The sequence below is a fragment of the Terrapene carolina genome, unplaced genomic scaffold (assembly GCF_002925995.2).
Source record: "Terrapene carolina triunguis isolate 2854851 unplaced genomic scaffold, T_m_triunguis-2.0 Scaffold198, whole genome shotgun sequence".
Classification (NCBI taxonomy): Eukaryota; Metazoa; Chordata; order Testudines; family Emydidae; genus Terrapene; species Terrapene triunguis.
In genome coordinates this window covers 3,396,691-3,417,692 of record NW_020664549.1, presented here as the reverse complement: position 1 = coordinate 3,417,692, position 21,002 = coordinate 3,396,691, and the positions used below count along the sequence as shown (strand labels likewise).

The 21,002-nt window shown below is 44.8% G+C and overlaps 1 protein-coding gene across 2 annotated transcripts; it reads right to left on the bottom strand.

Annotated features, from left to right (window-relative positions):
• Positions 1-2,005: 2,005 nt before the first annotated feature.
• Positions 2,006-10,763, bottom strand: LOC112118386 (acidic mammalian chitinase-like). Of its 2 annotated transcripts, XM_024216670.1 has the most exons (11): positions 10,739-10,763; positions 9,292-9,321; positions 7,531-7,732; positions 6,542-6,598; positions 6,270-6,435; positions 5,244-5,368; positions 4,652-4,775; positions 4,262-4,447; positions 3,339-3,458; positions 3,075-3,216; positions 2,006-2,280 (listed from the first exon to the last, which is right to left on the bottom strand). In XM_024216670.1, the coding sequence occupies exons 1-11, from the start codon at positions 10,761-10,763 to the stop codon at positions 2,006-2,008; spliced, it is 1,452 nt and encodes a 483-aa protein (XP_024072438.1). The 2 variants fall into 2 exon arrangements, with proteins under 2 accessions (XP_024072438.1, XP_029768162.1); XM_029912302.1 differs by lacking the exon at positions 10,739-10,763 and having other exon boundaries at positions 9,292-9,686.
• Between the last annotated feature and the right edge of the window lie 10,239 nt (positions 10,764-21,002).

Genomic DNA, 21,002 nt, shown 5'->3' with positions numbered 1-21,002 from the left:
CTGGGGATGATGGGAGGCTGCTCTGACCTGACCCATTCGGGTCCGCAGTCCGCAGCGTGCAGGGTTAGGCTGAGGTTACCTAGCAAAAAGGGACTCTCAATGAAGGGTCTGAATAATATGCATCCAAGCCACAGAACATTCAGATGAGAAATACCACATGAGGCCAGTTCCTATCAGCATACTGCAATGTTTAAAAGCAGGGGTCCTGGAACAATGTGTGTAGTGTGGTGGGTGGGTGTGTGCTGAGAGCCATTGAACCAAACTGTAAACGCTGTGTGTAATGGAAACCACTTCAAGCCAGGAGATGCAGCACCTATGTTTAAAAGCATCCCTATCTGACACGCCTAACCCCCTGGCACATACAGTGTTGTAGATGCTTTCTGGATAGATAGAATCATAGAATATCAGGGTTGGAAGGGACCTCAGGAGGTCAACTAGTCCAACCCCCTGCTCAAAGCGGGACCAATTCCCAACTAAATCATCCCAGCCAGGGCTTTGTCAAGCCTGACCTTAAAAACCTCTAAGGAAGGAGATTCCACCACCTCCCTAGGTAACCCATTCCAGTGCTTCACCACCCTCCTAGTGAAAAAGTTTTTCCTAATATCCAACCTGAACCTCCCCCACTGCAACTTGAGACCATTGCTCCTTGTTCTGTTATCTGGTACCACTGAGAACAGTCTAGATCCATCCTCTAGATCCATCCAATTGCTCTGGGGGGAGGGAGATTCTCCTCTTTTCTTCCCACCCCCAAGCCACTTTTAACTGGCAGTAGTTAGGCAGCTGGCATACTAAGACCGCTGCCTATCATTCCGACCAATGTTTCATTGTTTCCTTGTGCTTCCCCCACCTGGCTTTGTCTCCAGCTGCTGTCTCTTGTTTTATTAGATGGTCATCTCTCGGGGGGGGGGGGGCAAGAATCGTCTTTTGGTTCTGTGTTTGTACAGCCCCTAGCACAATAGGGTCCCGGTCCATGCCCAGGGGTCCTAGGTGCTATCACAATACAAAAAAATAATGATAAAAGCAGAGCAGAATAGAATAGCACACCCCCAGCATGTCTTTTTTTCCCAAAGCACCAAAATAAATCTCAGTTCTTTCAAATTTTCTCATGTTTTCCCATCCCCCATGCTTAAAAATCCACCTTAGTCTGGGTTAACTCTGCCAGCATCTTATTTCTTATCTCACCTATGTTTGAGGCACTAGGAGCTGCTGTCATGGTTGTCAATGTGTGCAGTTGGGAGTAGTGGGCAGAATGCTGGATTTGGCTCCTTTTGGGAGGATTTCTTCACTCGACTTATTGGCCCAGAAATTTCCCACTGTTGTTAATATGGGTGCTGCTCCATTGCTGGGAGCAACTATGGGAGTGCTAGACAAGACTCTCACGGCCTCTGGTGTTTTTACTGTTGTGTTTCGTTCTGCTCAGCAAAGGTCTAGCTGACAGTGTGATTAAAAAACACTGTTTTAAATGGCACATTTCACACTTTGGGACACACGCATTGTTCCTTGAGAACAATATTGGTTGATTGGTTTGTGATTAAGTCTTTGGTTTGGTATCTAAATACCAGTTCATTCCTGACTTTGCTATAGACTCCACTGTGTGACCTTGGGCATGTCACTCTGTCTCTCTAAGCTCCCCAAAATGGGGATAATAAACCTTCCTTTATCTTGTCTCGTGTGCTTGTCAGCTTGACTGTAAACTCTTCGGGGGCAGGGACTGTCCCTTATTGTGTACATGTACAGCGCCTACCACAATAGGGCCCCGATCTCAGTTGGTGATCCTTTAATATAAAGAATAAAATTTCTGTCCCTGGGGGCAAATTAAAAATGCCGCATTATCTAAGAAGAAATCTAAAACAATAAAAAGGAATGCTGAAGTCACTGTCCAGCAAAACAGACAAACACACTAGGGCTTACGCTACAGGCTTTTATTTCAGAATTTTGGGGCTTCGGAGATATGCATAAAGCAATAGGGAATTTGGATCAAGTTCATCTGCTTGGAGATCCTGGATTATGCCCAGTTGCAGCAGCTGCAGCTCGTATCAAAGACCAGGCCGGTTTGGCAGTACTGCTCATAAGTGATGCCATTCAGACAGTGCCAGAAAGCATTCCTGTTGTTGGCAACAGGGTAGAGGCCATTGGCTTTGCCAGCACAGAACCCACTGCCACCGGAGCTGCTGCCGCTACCGGAGTTGCTGCTGCCACTACCAGAGCTTCCACTGCCACTCCCTCCGCTACTGGGAGCCTCTGTGATTGGAGCAATGGGCTGAGCAGGAGCAGTGCAGCCTGAAACAGAAAATGATGATACTTAATACAGATCGGTCTATAATGATCCATTATTTTATAACATGCCCAATCACTCTAGTATTAGATGCAGTGCTTAGAAGCAGGGCACTACCATGTACAGTCTGCTGTCTTTGAGAGGTACAGTGTGCTGGCTGAGCCTCATGATGACTGCATCAAAAACTGGAAGAAGAAGGACCTGATCCAATTCCCACTGAGATCCATGGGAATCTTTTCATTGGCGTAAGTGGGTTTTGGATTGGGTGATAAGTGGGTACCTCCGTGATGGATTCAGAGGTTCAGACTCACCTCTGTTGTAAACCTGTTGCAATCGATGGAATTACTGGGCAATCAGGGCCCAGAAATGTAAAATAATCAAGCTTCAAGTAAAAGGAGATTGATCTCCAAGGGGACCCACTAGAACAGCTGTTAATTTTTTTCCAGAGTGGGATGTTGTTTAGAACACAGATCTTTAAAAGGGACTGCCAGATGGCAGGGGCATCTGTAAACTAGCTCAGGCTATTTTAGCAACAGCAGTGAGTCCCCTTAGTAAACCAGTTTGTTTGTATCCCAGCAAATTTGGTCTCTCTAAAGAGCCATGATTTGACTGGAAGGTGGGGTGGGGAGTCTCAAAAGGAGAACTTAATGGAGGGTGAATTGTGGGCAGGGATATAAAGTTGCTTCTCTTGAGAGGGTGTAGCTCAGCATTATATACACCAGTGGGAGTATTCAAATTGTCATCTACATCTGAGGGAAGGGAGTTAATTCTGGGAGCCCATCCTGCTGGAGTCACTCACTAGTGCTCTGCAGTCCAAGAACGTTCTTCAGGGTGTTGATCAAGGGGAATTTGCCCTGGTTGCAGAATGTGCCAGTGAAGTCATCCAGGTCAATTGTCCACACCATAGCACCACCAAAGTTGTTCTTCATTAACCACTGAGCCTGTTAAGGGCCAGGAAAGAAGCCAAGATCAGTCCAAACCCTACAAAAAAGGGACTCAGGGAACTACAGTGATGCAGAATGGGATCCCACTGGTTTTGATAGGTGAGAAGGTCCCATCGTACCTTGAGGTTGAAGCTCTTGATGTTGTCATATCCTACCCACTCAGTGCTTTGGTATGCATAGGGGACATCCTGAGGGGTATCCCACGCTTGAGTGGCTCCATTCTTCAGGAAAGTGCAGATCTAAAAACAGTGAGGGTGAAACAGAAACAGAATCTTCCATCACTGCTGCAACCGCATCGCCAATGGACAGAAAACGGAACAGCAGTTTTGAAGCAACCAGGGCCGGCTCCAGGCACCAGCTTCTCAAGCAGGTGCTTGGGGCGGCCGTTCCGGACAGGGGCGGCAGTTCCAGGTATTCGGCGGCAATTCGGCGGACGGTCCCTCACTCCGCCTGGGAGTGAAGGACCTCCCGCCGAATTGCCGCCGCAGATTGCGATCGCGGCTTTTTTTAGATCGCGATCGCGACTTTTTTTTTTTTTTTTTGGTTTTGGCTGCTTGGGGCGGCCAAAACCCTGGAGCCGGCCCTGGAAGCAACAACTCTTGTACAAAGTAGATTCACTTGTTTTCATCTCATACTTTATCGGTGGCCTTGTGGGCTCCTATACTCTGGTGTCTGTTCTCTAGCACACAGTAAACAGATGTCAGCTTTTTATTGTCAATCAATGAGGAGCTAAGCTACGAAATTTAAATTCATGTTTCAGACTCTGCTTCCAGAGGTCTGGGGTGTATGGTTCCTGAGTTTTGGTTTGGGCCTAATTCTAGCAGTAACTAAGCAGAAAGAGGAAAAACAGTTAATCCATGATGGGGGTTGATTAAGTATTCATTAATATTAGATGTCACAATTGATTTTCTGTGTACTCAGTTACAATTATTCCAAGAGAAGTATTTATACTCTGATTTATATGCATTGTGATGGCCTGAGACTGTTTTAACAAGCAGATATTTTTATTCAGTTGTGCACTGCAACTGCATAGCACACAAACCTCATAGTAAGCCCAGAACCCAGACTGTTTTGTGTAAGGTCCAGCAGGCCCCGGTCCTGAGGTTGGAGCACCGACAGCAGTGTTGGATGGGTTGCTCAGGATGAAGGTGTGTCCATAGGCTGGGAATCCAACAATAAGCTTCTCAGCTGGGGCACCGTTGTTCTTCCAGTAATTCATGGCATATTCCTATAAAAACAGTCAGTGAGTTACGGACTCTGGATCACAAGTGGCAGGTAAATTCTTCCATCACTGCAGTTTTCAAGGATCAGTTCTTTGTTATTAATTTCCTATCAGAAACCTTTGGATCCATTTAATTAAAATATTGGCTTTTGGGCTTAGTTCAGTTATGTCATTATAGGCCTTAAAGGATCTTGGTCAAGATATACTTACAATATTGAGATAGATATTGCTGCCAGTGTCAGCGGGGCCTTGAAACAGGGGGCTGTTCTCTCCAGTGTACCCCTCCCAAGAGCCGTGGAAGTCGTAGGTCATCACGTGGAAATAGTCCAGATACCTGAGGAGATAAAATTACCGTCACTATTGTCTTCATCTCGGAATGGTTCATTTTCTCATCAACGGTGGCTTTTCAAAGCCCAATAAGAAGCAGTGATCTAAACAGCCCCTGTATTTTTAGCATCTACTTTAAAGATTCTCTGTAGATAAAGGATGGATTTTGCTTTAAGTGCCAGAAGTTCACTACAGATACCAAATTTTTCAAACTTCAGTGGCTTAAGTCAAGCACCTAAATCCATATTGGTCTGAGTTTTCAGAGGTGCTGAGCCCCAGAGCTCCCATAGATTTTAGTGGGTGCCCAGCACCTTTGAAAATCAGGGCTTTCTTTATTTAGGTGCCTAATTCGGCAGCCAGGCTTGAGGCTTTTGGACATGAAGCTGGTTTTCACAGTGAAATATATTCATTGTCTCGAATGTGGCCTGGGCTTTAAGCTAGGGATGATGAGTATATCTGAAAGCATGGTACTCACTGGCCGAGCTGAGGAATCTGGTAGCCTGACTCAATGTTAGAGAGCCCTGCAGCCACAGCAGCGGTGACCAGGAGCCTGGGTTTGTTAACCTGCTTGGCTTCCTGCTCGAAGGCTTCCAGCATTTCCTAAGGCAGATTAAAAAAACGACCCCATAATTGGTTAGGAGCAGCAACACTGAGCACTGGTCACCCTCAATGTGCACCTGGTGAATTAGAAATGGCCCCGTTCCCTCCTTGAGAATTCTTACGGCAATGACTAGGCCCATTAGACTGCTCGGTTTTGTCCACCCATGTTTTGTTAATTCTGTCTGGCAATGTGAAGAAGACGGGTAAAATTTTCAAAAGCGTCTAAGTGAGTTAGGCTCCTAAGTTCCACTTTCAAAAGTGACTTAGGCACTTGAAAGCCCAAGTCCCATTGATTTTTCAATGACATTTAGACTCCTAAGGGCAGATTTTCAAAGGCACTTACGCACTTAAAGATGCAGATAGTTGCCTAGTCAGATTTTCAAAAGCACCTAAGTGGGTTAGGTGCATAATTCCCATTTAAATTAAGAGGAGTTAGGTGTCTAATGTGCTCAGGCGTTTCTGAAAATCACACTAGGCACCTGTCTGCATTTTTACACACCTAGACACTTTTGAAAATTTGGGTCTAAGTGTTTAGGTCACCTTTGAAAATGGGGCTTTAGCTTCTAAGTCTTTTGAAAATGTCACCCCCCACCTTTAATATTCATCAGCTGTGAAATTACAAGTACTAAGGGCTCTTCCATATGATCATAAACCTACAGCTGATTTATGGTCAGATCCTGCATTCTTATCTATCCTATAGAATCCCATGCACATTTGCTGAGCTGAATATTAATTAATGAATAAATAATTATGCTAATATCACCAGTAGTTGGTATCATATATGCTTTTACATTTTACATGCATCTCTGGAGCATTTGTAGTGCATTGTACAAACAATGTGACTTTTTTCTTCTTCTTACTGAGGTTTCTTTCAACACTGAGAAGCTGGCTTCCTCCTTACCTGAACAAGGACAGTGAAGAGGCCCTTATCCTGAGCTGTGCTGCCTCTGGAGCCAGGGTATTCCCAGTCAAAGTCTATCCCATCGAATTCGTACTGGCGCAGGAATGTGATGACGGAGCTGATGAAGGTCTGGCGAGTCTCGGGAGTGGAAACCATCGCAGTAAATCTAGGGAGGAAAAAAGGGAAAGGAGTCAGGTTGCTGCATGGCTCACTCCCTCAAGTGTTCAAAATACCAGGATGCAGTCAGAGAGAAAGGGATGGGTTGGACTTACGGAGCTGTTCCAAAATTCCATCCTCCGATAGCCAGGAGGGTCTTCAGTTGTCCGTTCCTACAAAGATTGAGATGGGGGTATGAATAAAGAACAAACGGAGGAAGTCTGGTTTGGTATTTCCCACTGTATTGTAATTGCTGTCCTGAGACAGAAGAGAGACTAGTGTGCTCTGAGATTCGTTGTGTTGCCTTGCCTTACTCAGTAATACTTAGCTCTTTATAGTGGTTCTTTTATAGCCATAGAGCTCAACACACTTTACAGAGGGATAAGCATCTCATTATCCCTGTTTTACAGATGGGGACAATGAGGCAAAGAGAGTGGAAGTGACTTGCCCAAGGTCATACAGCACGTTAGTGGCAGAGCCACGAAAGGACCCCAGGTCTGATTCCTCTCCACGGTGTCACATTTCACCCCTAAGTGAGCCTTAGAAATTGATAGGCCATCTCCCAATTGATCACTCATTGTTGAAATTAGCTCCATTTGATTTAGATCTGTATTTAATGGGAACATATTATATATAATATACATAAATAGAATATACACTTGGGTATATTGCTTTAAGTTCCCAGAAATCTATTTTGTATATAGGATCATAGTAACTGAAGGTAAATAATGATCTAGACATGGATTCTCATGAGCTGCTGTACCATCTCCCTCTACAACAATACCTCAGATCTTCAAGGGTGGTTACTATGGTGTTTTGGGACTATGTCTAGCACTTTGGAGCAGCCAAAGAAGACACTGTCTCTAGGTTTCATGCTGAGCCCAGTGCAGGCTGGTCAGGACTTTGGGGGCTCAGCCAGCATTGTGCAGATGCCCCTGCAGTGCAGATATGATCCATAAAGCTAGCAGTCATGTGTGCTTCACTCTGGAGTCTCAGTGCCTTGTTCATAATAATGCAGAGGTTTTAAAGGATCTCTAGTATATACAGTCAGGTGTTAGTTAACGCACAAATCTATCTTTAGTCTCTTGCCATTTGGGTTACTCACTGGTTTTTCAAACCGTTGAAGGATTTGTAGAGAGTCAGGTCGTTCCATTCAATGGTAGTGATCTGATTGTTCTTCATGCCCGCAAAGGCATAGATCAGGTGAGTACAGAGGCATGGGTCAATGTTATCAGGCATGAAGCGCCCAAGTCCTGTTCTATACTGGGCCCAGTTGGTGAAGTAGCATGTCAGCAGATAGGCAGAACCTGTTTTTGGCCGAGAGGAGGGGGAGATGTCACAGGGATATTTGTCATAATAAACTACCCCGGTTCATGAAAATGAAGCATGGCCACCAAATGGGACCTCAGGGTAGAGATGTGATGATGATGTTCTAAAGAGGAGCATTCTAATCCTTTAAGACCCAACTCTGAAAACCAGACACAGTGATTGCTACTTTAGTTTCAGTAAAGTCAATGCTGACAAAATAAACCCTCAGGAAAAATGCAGCATTTTTGCACAGCGTAGAAACATAGGAATAGAAGACAAGGAAGGATGCTGCATAGTTCCTTCAAACTCCCCCATTTAGGCCTGGTACCAGCGTTTGTGGAACCACAATTCATAAAATGTAGAAGCTATGAATGAGCCCATGAATGTCCAGTTAATGTCTTGATGATATAATCCAGATATCCTGATTTAACCCACTGAGGATACTAATGATGGAAGCAACCAAGCTCCTAATGGCAAGGTTGGATAACATTGCTAATTATGACAGGCAAACAGTATTATTTGAATTCTTAGGCATTGGTCTATTCTATTAATATGAGAGCTGATAAAAAAGGAGGGAATTAAAAAAAACAGTTTTCCCCCTTTATTCAAATCTGAACATTTATCATTTTGAAAAGTCAACATTTTCAATTTCAAAAAGTGTCACCAGCTGTTTGGGCGATTTAAAAAAAAACAACAACCCAAAAACAAAACTTTAAAATTTCAACCAGCTCTCGTCAATATCAATTATGGGCCCAATTCTCCGCTCACTCACAAGGGTGTAAATCAGGAGTGATGCCACTGAAGTTAGTAGTGTTACACTATTAGTAAAACTAGTGTAAGTGACAGGAGAATCAGAGCCTGTCAATTTTATGTGGATTTTATACCTTTACCTTTAAAACAACAGAACAGCTCATCAGTTTTGTCTGGCGGAGGAGGAAAATGGAGCTTGGTCACTGATTGAATGTGGTGGCTTAATGCACTGTTCTGAGTGCACTGATTAAATTATGAATGTCATGCATTTGGATTTTGAGCTCTCCTTAAAGCCCATCTTGCTCCTCATACAATTTAGGTCTGTAAGGAACCACGGGTTGGGTTATATCTAAGTGTTTATATTTATTTTATGCTTTCCTGTTTTTCTATACTTGCCATTGTGGATGAGCTATCCTAAGATCATAAGCATGGCCATACTGGGTCAGACCAATGGGTCCTTCTAGCCCAGTATCCTGTCTTCCAACAGTGGCTAATACCAGGTGCCCCAGAGGGAATGAACAGAGCAGGTAATCATCAAGTGATCCAGCCCCGTCGCCCATTCCCAGCTTCACAGAATTGTTTGTTCACCATGCTCTATGTATCTCTATCTGTTCAACTGCTATCTCCCGTAGAGGGGCTATGTGAGTGGGATGTAGATGGGACATCACTGTTTTGTTTGGATCCATTTTAAATGAGACTCAGACATTGAAAATAGTTATATAGGGCTTAATTCACGGGTGGGCCATAATACAAGTAAGATATGGTAAATACCAAAGAAAGAGCAAAGCCATTTAAGAAAAATACTCACCCAGCTGAGCATTCAGCAAAAGTGCCAGACCTGTCAAGAAAAGCAAAAGTAAAGAAACTATCTGAATAAAATGCAAAATGCACAAACAGTTCACAAGCCTAGGGCTCAAATGCCTGCAATCAGTCCCAGTCATAAGATGCCATATTGCACTCATGAATAAGACCTTCCCAAGGACTTACCTTGCAAATAAGTGGTCAAATCCTGCCTATGAATAAGTAATATCAATGGAAGTTGTAGATATTCAGGGATTGAATTTAGCATGCATCATTCACGGAAGATTGAATCAAATACTGTAGCTTTATTTATAAAGAAGGTCAGATAATTGACCGATAAGTCCTGAGGATAGGAGTGATCAAATATCATGTCTCAGGCTGTTAAACTGATGCCTTAGGTGGTCAGGAAGGAATTTTCCATCCTATGCAGAGCATTGCGCAATTGGTTGGTGCATCATTGGCAAATTCTTTGACCTTCTTCCAAGCACAGGCATTGGCCACTGCTATGGGCAAAGTACTAGCCTAGATCAGTGGTTTTCAACCCTTTTGCATTTGTGGACCCCTAAAAAATTTTGAATGGAGGTGTGGACGCCTTTGGAAATCTTAGACGTAGTCTGTGCACCACAGATTGAAAACCACTGTTATAAGGTAATCAGGGCCGGCTCCAGGCACCAGGCACCCAAGCTGGTGCTTGGGGCGGCACCTGGAGGGGGGCGGCGGCGCGGCGCTCTGGCGGCGGGGGGGGGGAGAGCCGAGCCCCAGCCGGGGCTCGCTGCCCTGCCCCCGGCGCTCTGGCCGCCGGGAGGGGGAGCCGAGCCCCCGCCGGGGCTCGCCGCCCTCCTCCCAGGGCTCCGGCCGCCCTCCCCCCCGGCGCCCTCCCCCCAGCCGCCGGGGGGAGAGCGGAGCCCCCGCCGGGGCTCGCTGCCCTCCCCCCGGGCTCCGGCCGCCCTCCCCCCCGGCGCCCTGCCCCCGGCACTCTGGCCGCCGGTGGGGAAAGCCGAGCCCCAGCCGGGGCTCGCTGCCCTGCCCCTTTTTTTTTTTTTTTTTTTTTTTTTTTTTTTTTTCGGGCCGGGGCGCGCCGCCCTCCTCCCAGGGCTCCAGCCGCCCTCCCCCCCCGGCGCCCTCCCCCTGGCCGCCGGGGGCTCGGCTCTCCCCCCCCGCGGGGGGGGCGGCCGGAGGCTTTTTCGCCTGGGGCGGCGAAAAAGCCAGAGCCGGCCCTGAAGGTAATGATAACCTTTTGCAGACCCCTTAGACATGGCTTAATTTAGTATGGTGAATCTGATCTTCGGCACATGCTTGTATGCAGCACAGAATGAGTGCTCTGTAAGGATCTAATGATGTGCTAAGTCGCTTTGCAGAATAGAACTGCAGCTTAAAGTGATCAAAAATATAGCTGCACAGTTCTTGTGAAAATAAGGTTACGCACCAATATAAAATAATATGCATGGACTTACCGGTGAGGAGGATCAGCTTGGCCATGATTTACTTCTGTACTGATCCAATGACGTTTCTCTCGTCCTTTTATACCATGTGCCTCCTTCTTTATCACACGGTCACCTTGTCACCAAAGAGACCCGAACGATGCGGTATCTAACAAAGTTTAATGGTTAGCTAATGGATAAATCAACAAAACTTTCCAACCTCCCTTTGTAATACAATAGGTGCCATTTTCTAGGTAACCTATCTTATATAATAGTCCTGCCAATGTGGAAAGGGCAGACCTAAGGAGATATAAAAGATAAGCATCAATTTTCCAATGCGCAGGTTCTTGTACTATTTTAATGTCCCTAATTAAAATGTATTGTAATGTATTATTTGCAATGCAAATAACTTTTTAATAGGTTTGTTGAATGTTACTAGATAAAACAACTGTAAATATGGTTATTTGAATGAGATTGGGGATGCCAAGAGAACCAAAGACTTTACATAACTATTGTGGGGTATTTAAACACTGTTAAAATCATAGGCTGTCACTCTAAATGTCAGGGTTTTTCCCTAGTCCTGCTTACAAGCTAGGGGGCTCTGTAGGGAAGTGTGAAAACTAGGTCTAGCAGCAGTCAGTTTGAAACCAGCCAGCCTAAAGTAAGGTGGAGTGAGCTGTACATTGCTGTTTTAGGGAGCAGCCTGCTTTGTCTCTCTCTTGTGTTGGGTTCTTGTGTGTTATTGTTTTGAATTCTAAAAAATAAAGTCATGTTACGTTGCAACCTTCCAGCAAGAGTACTTATGTTTTTATATAACTTCTCTGTGTGTATGCTATGGCATCTGCTAAGCCATTCTGCTTCCTTTAAGTGGGAGTGGGACTTGAATCCCACTTCAGCCCAGAAATCAATGGAGTTAAGCAATTTACTAATTGTAAAATGAGATCAGAATTGGGCCCAGTAACTCCATCTCTTGTGCAAAGTGAATGGTCTCCCCATGTATTATATTTGGCTGAGTTAGACTGCAAAAACCAAAATGTGAACTGGATTAATAGGTTATAAACCCACAAGGGACCATTGTGATTAGTCTGACTTCCTGTCTCACACAGGCCATTACACTGCCTTGAATTAATTCCTGTTTGAACTAGAGCAGATCTTCTAGAAAAACATCCAGTCTTGATTTAAATTTTGCCAGTGATGGAGAATCTATCACAGCCCTGGATAAATTGTTCCAATGGTTAATTACCCTCACTGTTAAAAATTTGCACCCTGATTTCTAATCTGAATTTGGCTGGCTTCAACTTCCAGCCATTTGCCCTTGTTATAACTTTGTTTGCTGCACTGGTATTTATAAAGTGTGATTAAGTCACTCCTTAACTTTCTTGTTGATAAGTTAAATAGGTCAAGCTCCATGAGTCTTTCACTATATGGCATATATTCCAATCCTTTAATCAGTTTTGTGGCTCTTCTCTGAACCCTCTCCAATTTTTCAACATCCTTCTTGAATTGTGGACACCAGAATTGGCCTCAGTATTCTGGTAGTGGTTGCACCAGTGCCAAATGCAGAGATAATATAACTTCTCTACTCTTACTTGATATTCCCGTTTATACATCCAAGGATCACATTGGCCATAGTGTTGTACTGGGAGCTCATGTTTAGCTGATTATCTACCATGACCCCCAAGTCTTTTCCAGAGTCACAGCTTCCCAGGAGAGAGTGCCCCATCCGGTAAGAATGGTCTGCATTCTTTGTTCTTAGATGTTTGACTTTACACTTGGTCATACTGAAGTGCAGGCTGTTTGCTAGCTCCCAATTTACCAAGAGATCCAGATCACTCTGAATCAGTGACCTCTCATCCTATTTATTTACCACTCCCCCAATCTTTGTGTCATCTGTAAACTCCATCAGTGATAATTTGGTGTTTCCTTCCAGGTCACTGATACAAATGTTAAATAGCGTAGGGCCAAGAACTGATCCTGGTGGCACCTTACAAGAAACACACCCACTCGATGATTCCCTGTTTACAGTTAAATTTTGAGACATATCAGTTAGCCAGTTTTTAATCCATGTTGATTCTAGTTTCTTAATCAAAATGTGGTGCAGTATGAAGTCAAAAGCCTTATAGAAATCTAAGGATCTTATATTAACACTACTTCCTTTATCAACCCAATTTGTAATTTCATCAGAAAACGATATCAGCGGAGGTTTTTTGAAATCCAGATTGGACTTGAATTTTGGGGTCTCAACCCATCTGTCTTGGACTTTAAGTTTGTCATGCCTAGAGCCTTGTATTTTTATATAATCTGTTAAGTGTATGCTTTCAGGGCCATATCTTCAATTGGTGTAAATCTGTGTGGTTCCATTTAAGTCAGTGGAGTTATGCCTATTTACACTAGCAGAGGATCTGGCCCACCATGCTCCGTAAGTGATAAACATTAATCCGCTGGTGCTCAGAATTTGTCTTCATTGTGTTTCATACATTCATGGAGGCAAAGATCATGTTTGTGCCTAGACACTAAGGTGATGGGGAAAAGGGCAGGAGTGGAGAGAGAGAGAGAGAGAGAGACTCTTCTGCATTAAATTTGCTTGATATACTGAACAGAGTTGTCATTACAGCACAATATAGTATAGTTAATTCTGCTCCTGGACTTTAACCACTTAGACTTATTTCTGATTTGTTTAAAAAACTAGCCACTGACTTTCATTCTCTCTCTCCAGATGGGCGAGGTAGGAGTGATGTTTTCCACAACCAGACCTTAAATTTCCTGAGCCCCCAAAGCTTTGGAGGGTTAGCAGTAGCTCCTCTGGGTTCTGTTCTAATGGGGGAAAAAGAGGGCTTGGAGTCCCAAGAGCTTAGGGTGACATCTGCTAACAGTTAAGGGCTCTGCTGTGCGTGATAGGCCCAGCCCAGGCCTGAGGGTAGTGTGGAGCCAACCTGTCCCCATGATCCCTCCTGGAGCTCCCAGAATCGAGGTGGGACATACCTGCTAGTATGGCAACATGCTCCCCTCTCTGTGCTTGCCAGCTATACTGGCCAACACAGAGGAGTTGGGATGAGGTATTGGTCCTGTCCACTCTCTGCCCATTTGATCTGACTTGGGCTCTCTGTGGTGCTAGGAGTGAGTGAATTCTGTGCTCTGTGGACCATGGGGACTGCAGTTGTCCCTGGCTACAGAACAAAAGGTGTAAGGACAGGAGGCTTTTTGGTGGGCACACCCACACAAAAGTCAAGCCCTGTCTAACCCTATTGATCTATCTGCATTCCCATTTGGAGCCCATTTTGCCAGAGGGTTGATGATTTACTGAGCTATAAAATTGATTTACTGGGTCGATATGCACCAGGAAGGCTCCTGGTCAGATGTACATTTTCTTCCCTTTTTATTTATTCCGTGGCAGGTCAGAGTGCTGCCCTACAGAAAGTCAGGTAGAGGTATTTACAGACAAGCCTCAGCATTTGCAAAGGCTGGGACTGCAGCCTCATTGAAACTCCTGTCAGCAAGTCAATACAATTACAGTGATAGACCAGATAACATCTCCTTTATGTGTTTTCCTTTCCTGATAGCCCAAATCACTTATTTCCCTGACAATTAATTCTCCAGATACTAGAGAGACAAAGTGGGAGAGGTAATATCTTTTATTGGACCAACTCTTGTTGGTGAGAGAGACAAGCTTTTGAGTTTATACAAAGCTTGTCTCTCTCACCAACAGAAGTAGGTCCAATAAAAGACATTACCTCACCTACCTTGACTCTCTAATATCCTGGAACCAACACGGCTACAACAACACTGCCTACATATCTCCAGATACTGATATTTTCCAGCTAGCAGGAATATGAATATTCACTGGCCTGTGTATGTACTGGAATTGGACGAAACTTTTGTAAGAAAGTTTGGAAGCAAGCAAAACCAATCTGTTCACCCAACAGCTCACCTACTGGATTTGCAAACCTCTTGGGGAGCTTGGGCCTGAATTTCAAGTGGCAATTGTCTAGAACGTCTCAGTTTTGGCTGAGGTTTGCTTTGAGTTGTCAAGTTCATTTGCAACCTTAGCTCATACTGGAAACGCATTGTCACAGTTCAGGGCAACTGCACGTTATGGCCCAGCAAGGGCACCCATGCTAGGCTCCCATCTCCTCAGCCGTCACCTCTCTTGGGTGGAGACACCTGACCAGGGTTTCCCCAGGCTGCACAGTCCCCGGCGTATGCTGTGAGTTCCCTCAGCAAGGCAGACTGTCCAAAGAGGTCTTGTTCCTGCACTTTTGGTTCTCCTCATAGCCCATAAGCAGCTAGGGTTGCCAGCCATCCAGGATTGTCCTGGAGTCTCCAGGAATTAAGATTAATCTTTATTTAAAGATTATGTCATACCGTATGACGAAATCTCCAGGAATTCGGCCAACCAAAGTTGGCAACCCTACAAACAGCCCAGGGTTCTAAGTTACCACACAGCTTTTTCTAAGCAAGCACATCTATTGTTAAGGTGAGAACATTGCAGAGAAAACCTATTAAAACAATTAAATAACCTATATAGATGCTAATAAGCTTCCCAGAGATCACCCCCTCAGTCTCCATAAGAGCTCTGGTCAGTGTCAGTCCTTCCAACCCTTCCCTAAAATTTGGGGTCCTCTTCTTGGTCACAAGGTCCTGTCTGTTTGTTGGGTCAGGAAGCAGGCCTGGAGTAAATTTAAACTCAGGCTATTTATCCATTCTGTTGGCCTCTGGAGAATCCAGTTTGAGCCAATATAGGTGAGCCTTCTCAGGGGTGGGACCTCTAAGGAGATGTTACAGCCTGAGTTAATTTGCCTCATCACATCCCACTGTTCTTAGTTCCTGGATGGCTGTGTTTTCCTCTCCCCCATGGAATTATGTACAAACCCTGGCCCACAATGACACACAAATTTAATATGATAAGACCTCCCAAAGATACTTCGGGAAATTGCCCTATCTGTCACACCCATGTTAACCAAAATCAAAGAAAGGATTCCCTTGAACTTCTATGAACCGCGTCTGCCATCAAGCAGCCAACTTAACGTTGTTCACTGCAGGGCTGTGGCTCTTTGTCATATTATAATAGACCACACTGCTATAAGTCTGTTGTGGGGAATGATGGGTGTGGTGTGGGGGATCACTTGGATTTTCAGATGGGAAGGTCTCTGTCAACCTTTAAATTAACGGATTTTCTCTACCTACCTGCCTGCCTGTCTATCTTCCATCACTATAGCATCTGTTGGTGAGCTTGTTGTGTGTGTATTTTACCTGCAGAGCAATATGTGCTGTATAAAGCTTTGATCTCCTTGTTAGACTCCACCTTTAAACTTAACTGTGTCAGTCTATATGCCGGAGGAGTGGTTGTGAGGGGTGGGGGTGGGGCTGCAAGGCAACTGAAGGCAGAGGATCCTGCAGAGTGAGACACTCTGCCTTCTGTCACATGTGGTGATTTTTGTTGTTGTTCTTTCTTCATTGGTGGTTTTTTTTTTAACCCATAATAAAAATCCTTTGAAAGTGAATGGTTTGATCATTGTGTGTATGCTGTATTGTGCTCCTCTACCTGTGGCCCAGACACCACTGGGGGGGACAGAGCACCACACTGAGTGGTGATGGATTACCTGTAGAGCAAGCAGAACAGGTCACACATAGAATTCCTTTGGGACCAGACCAAGGTCTTCTACTGATGATTTGATTTGACTGAGGTAGTTGAAGTATTAAAATAAGATGCTTAGCACCCCTAGCAATCTGTTAAACAATAATAATCCCTGATTTATTTGAAGGTACCATCAAAAAGACGTCCCTGCACGTCCATGGAGATAATGTCATGAATGTGACCAAAGTGCAGTCAGCTACCATGACATAGGTAGTATATTGGCAGTGCATAGCTGGAGGTTTAGTGTGAGCTTGGTGAGGATGCTAGCTTGGGTCTTGGGAGATCTGGGTTCAATTTCTGCTCCACCACAGACTTCTTGTATGATCTGGGGCCAAGTCATTTAACCTCTCTGTGCCTCAGTTTCCCATCTATAACACAGGGACAATAGCCCCACCCTGCCTCACAGTGGTGTTGTGAGGCTAGCTACATTAAAGGTTGTGAGGCGCTTGGATATTACAGTAATGTGGGCAGATTGCTTAAGGAAACCCCCACTGCTCTTAAAGAAGATGCAGTTAGTCACACAATGGGGCTTTAAAGCAAATGTGCAAATCCACAAAGCACGGACATTGTTACAACAGTGCCCGAACCCCGAGCTCAGGCATTACAGCTTCCTAGTACCCATTAATCGAAGGTCCCACACAGCTAAGGAAAATTCCACACAGTGCTTTACCATTGAGGAAGTATTTTACCAGTGCTGGTGAAGTGCTCCCTGTGTGAAATTCACTCGTGTGCAGAAGGCCAGCACAAGGCCTCTGACAAGCCCCACTTAAGCCCTATTTTGAGGATTGCAGTGATGCATAAACCTTGTGCCGGGGCTCCTTTTCGCAGGAATTCAGCCTCTGTGAATGGGACCAAACACTGCACAAGATTGTTGCTGTCTATTTTAAAAAGTGGACATTTGAAGCCGTGTACATTTGCTCAGTAAAGGAGAAAAAGCCTTCCCCTAATGAAAGCCAAGAAAGAGAGAGAGCGGCTGCATGGTCCATGGATTCTATTCCCAATTCTTCCACTGACCGGCTTCTATGACTTGGGGCAAGTCACTTCACCTCTCTCTGTACATGTCTCACTTTCTCTCTCTTGTCCTTTTAGATTGTAAGCTCTCTGGGGCAGGGTCTGTCTCTTACTCTGTGTATATACAGCACCCAGTGCAATGGGGCCCTCATCTCTGATGGTTTCTCTGGGTATTACAGTGACACAAATAATACATAACGAAGGTATTTCATAATGCTGAAACTGACTCTAAGGCTACATCTACACTACGAGTAAGGGGTGTGATTACACTGCTCATGTACACATATTTGTGCTAGCTCTCATCAAGCTAGCCTGAGTATAAACAGCAGTGTAGCCCCGGTAGCTCCGGGGTTGGCAGCTGAGTACCCACCTGTGTCATGCAGGTTTGTGTACTTGGCACAGCTCAGCCGTGCTACCGCTGCTACTAAGGACACACTGCTATTAATACTCAGGCTAGCTTGATGAAGAGGGGAGGGGAATCACACCCTCGCTCCTTGTGTAGACATAGCCTAAATGCTAAAAGAAATGAGAGGCCGAGAGCGCAAAGACTTAGAAAAATAAGAGTGAAACTGGAATTCGGGTACAAATTCTTCCCAGCAAGAGAGGTGGACCAAGGCCGTGGGTATAAGCGTATTTAAATGTTGGGTACTATTATGGAAAGAAAAGGGACGGAAGATGAGAAAGCGGGGATGTGGGAGTGAGAAAAGGGGAACTAGCTTATTGGGCCAATTGATCTCTTCGTGCCCAGAAAATCCTTCTGTTCTTTTTTACTTCCGATGATGAAAGCTTCTTTGAGCCTTGTGGAGAACTGGGAAATATCTGTTGGATGGTTTACGAATATTGTGCAGGTGTCGGTGTATTTGTTTGTGGGGGGGTTACTCGCTCTCTGGAGTGAGATCAAAAGTGGGGGCTGGTTAAGGAGACCAAGCAGGAAAGGCAACACAGTGGGCTAGAAAAGGAGCATCCCAACAAGCACAATCACCAGGTGAATAGTTTTTAAGAGGCAACTTCTGGGCCCCAACCCTGGTTGTTTTGCCAGGGCTCAGAAGCTGGAGCTCAAAAGATACCAATCCGCCCTGTAGAAAGGGAGGGGGAAGTTGCCAGCTCTTGCAGGCTGACATAGCTCTGATGGAGAATCAGTCTGCAGCAAGCAGGCTGTAACATGGCCCTCAAGCAAACAGGGAGGCACCAAGCCTAAGTGATGTCTCCCTAGAGGTTTGAGGGGAATGCCAAATATAGGTAACACAATATGCATCTAGCTTGTTTTAAATCCATTTCTCTGAGAGCTTTGCACTTTTTTGGCAAATAATTCATACTTGGTTTTGAACAAGCTGCTAATTTGTCATTGAAAACTGTTACTGTTCCCAGGCTCCTGAAAGGAAACTCTTGCAGGTGCCAAGCCCGTCGAGTCTGTTGGGAACACATTTGGCAACTAGCGGATGTAACCTGGACACCCAGCTGGAGAGTGGCTGAATCAAGGGGTCCCACCCCAAAAAGAAGTGGAAGCATGGACTTGTCATTTGAAAGGGGTACACTTGGGACTAGAAAAGGGTCTCAGAAGGGGCAGCCTATGTAGGGACTGTGACTGGCTTTACTGCCCCTTCTGCAGGACTCAGGAGTGTGTCAGGGCCTGTGAGAATATTTACTGAAGAGACAACATTCAGGGAGTGCACAGTAATAATTTTACTGTGTTTAGATTCTAGGTCTCTGTGACAGAATACACCACTGTATTCACACCCTACACAGTATTGTAATAATTTTTGTACAAAGTATGCCTTTTAAGGTATCATTTGAAAACTCATAATTTGCTGATCATTATTGTCCTGGTAAATTATGTGTGGCAACATTGTATGTGAAGTTATAAAATTTCTCTGTATGGTGTTATTAACTTGTGTTCCAAACCCCACAGCCTTGCCCAAACAGAAGATGGCAAACAAGTCTGTCCTAAACAAAGGAATGTGTGCTCTGCTTAATTTACATTTAAGCAGTAAACAGGGTCATCAAGCAGGAAGGGAAGACAAAGGAAGTTCAAACAGGTGAAAAAAAACAGTAGGGAACATCCTTCCACACAGACTCTGTCTCTTAGTGCCCAGCTGGAAATGTTTTTCAAGAAGGGGACTGAAATAATAAAAAGGAGGGGCAAACACTCCAAGGCACCTCCCTATCTCTCCCAGCCCACTGCATTCACTGCACCTGAAGAAGCAAAGGAAGAGTATGGTGGGCACTCGGGGAGGGGCCCTGACTGGACAGTTTGGTCGGTAAGACTGCTGAAAGCATGTGGTGAGAAACTTTGCTTGAATCTGATAAAATTTGTTAAGCTAGGCATTAGTAAGCATTTTATCTTTAATTTTCTTTTAACTACTTCTGATTTTTATGCCTCATTACTTGTGCTCACTTAAAATCTATCCCTCGGTAGTTAATAAACTTGTTTTACTGTTTTATCTAATCCAGTGTGTTTAAATGGAAGTATCTGGGGAAGTATTTCAGATAATAAGCTGGCGTATTATTCCATAAAGGAATAACAGACTTAAAATATTTGCATTGTCTAGGAGGCAGTGGGCCGTGCAGGACATATATTTCTGGGGGGAAATCTGCGACTGGTGGTGTGTTGGGGTCACCCTGCAGTAGAACTAAGGCTGGTGAGAGCCAAAGTGTAGTCCAAGTGTGGCTGGCAGGCTGCCGTTACACACAGACTCTCAGGGCGTGGCTTGCATGCTGGAAGGCTGTTTAGGAGAGGCCCAGGTGGGAGTTACTTCAGCAAGGCATTGTAAACCACCCAAGGTTGCAGGGCAGGGGGGACACAGCTACTCATTAGTCTGTATTGTACCTTGGTATGTCACAGCCTCTTTCTCCTGGTCTCCAGTTATAGACTTTTTCATCCCAGGCAGGAACTGGGTTTTTTCCCCGCTACTGATCCTTGTCTGCTCTCATTAATCTTGTCTTTCCAGGTTATAGTGTTCATGCAGCTCAGTGGCACAGTACCTTTAAAAGCCCTTTTCAAAGGCATTGTGTAGTGATATGGGAACCTAGTCACATGATTGTAAGTCTACGAATGCATCGCCCTGTGATGTAAATTTATATCCCTCTATATGTGATTTTTATTATACATAATAATAAATAATTGATAGGACTGTTTGATTGAACAGTCTCGCTCACGACTGCAGCCCTTCTGAGCTGTTGTAATGCCGAGCTGGTTTTGTTATGTTATCAGCAAGAATGCAACCAGCATAGGAAGTCCGCAATTTTCTTTCGATTTTATATGTTTGGTCAAACTGAAGGACTTTCCAAACCTGTTGATCAGAGGTGTTTCATCCCTGGTCTCTATGTGCAAAGGGAAGGCAAGTGACAAGGGAGGTGTTTTCAGGGGAGATCCACTTTGTTTTATTGTAATAGTTTCATGCCCTCGGTGTGACTGTCTGTCTACCTGCCTGTAAAGCGCCAGCCCAACTTTGGGTGCCATATAAATAAATATAGGAGACGTCCAGCTCCTGAATTGGGTCTGGGATCCAAATACCCTTGCTGTCTGGGGCTGTGGAGATCCCATGGATGGGTTCGCAACCATCCTTGTTTCAGGTGTCACTTCAAGCAGACCACATAGCACTATGGAAGCACTCAAAGTGCTAGAGGAGTTAACAAACCACAGAGGGTGCG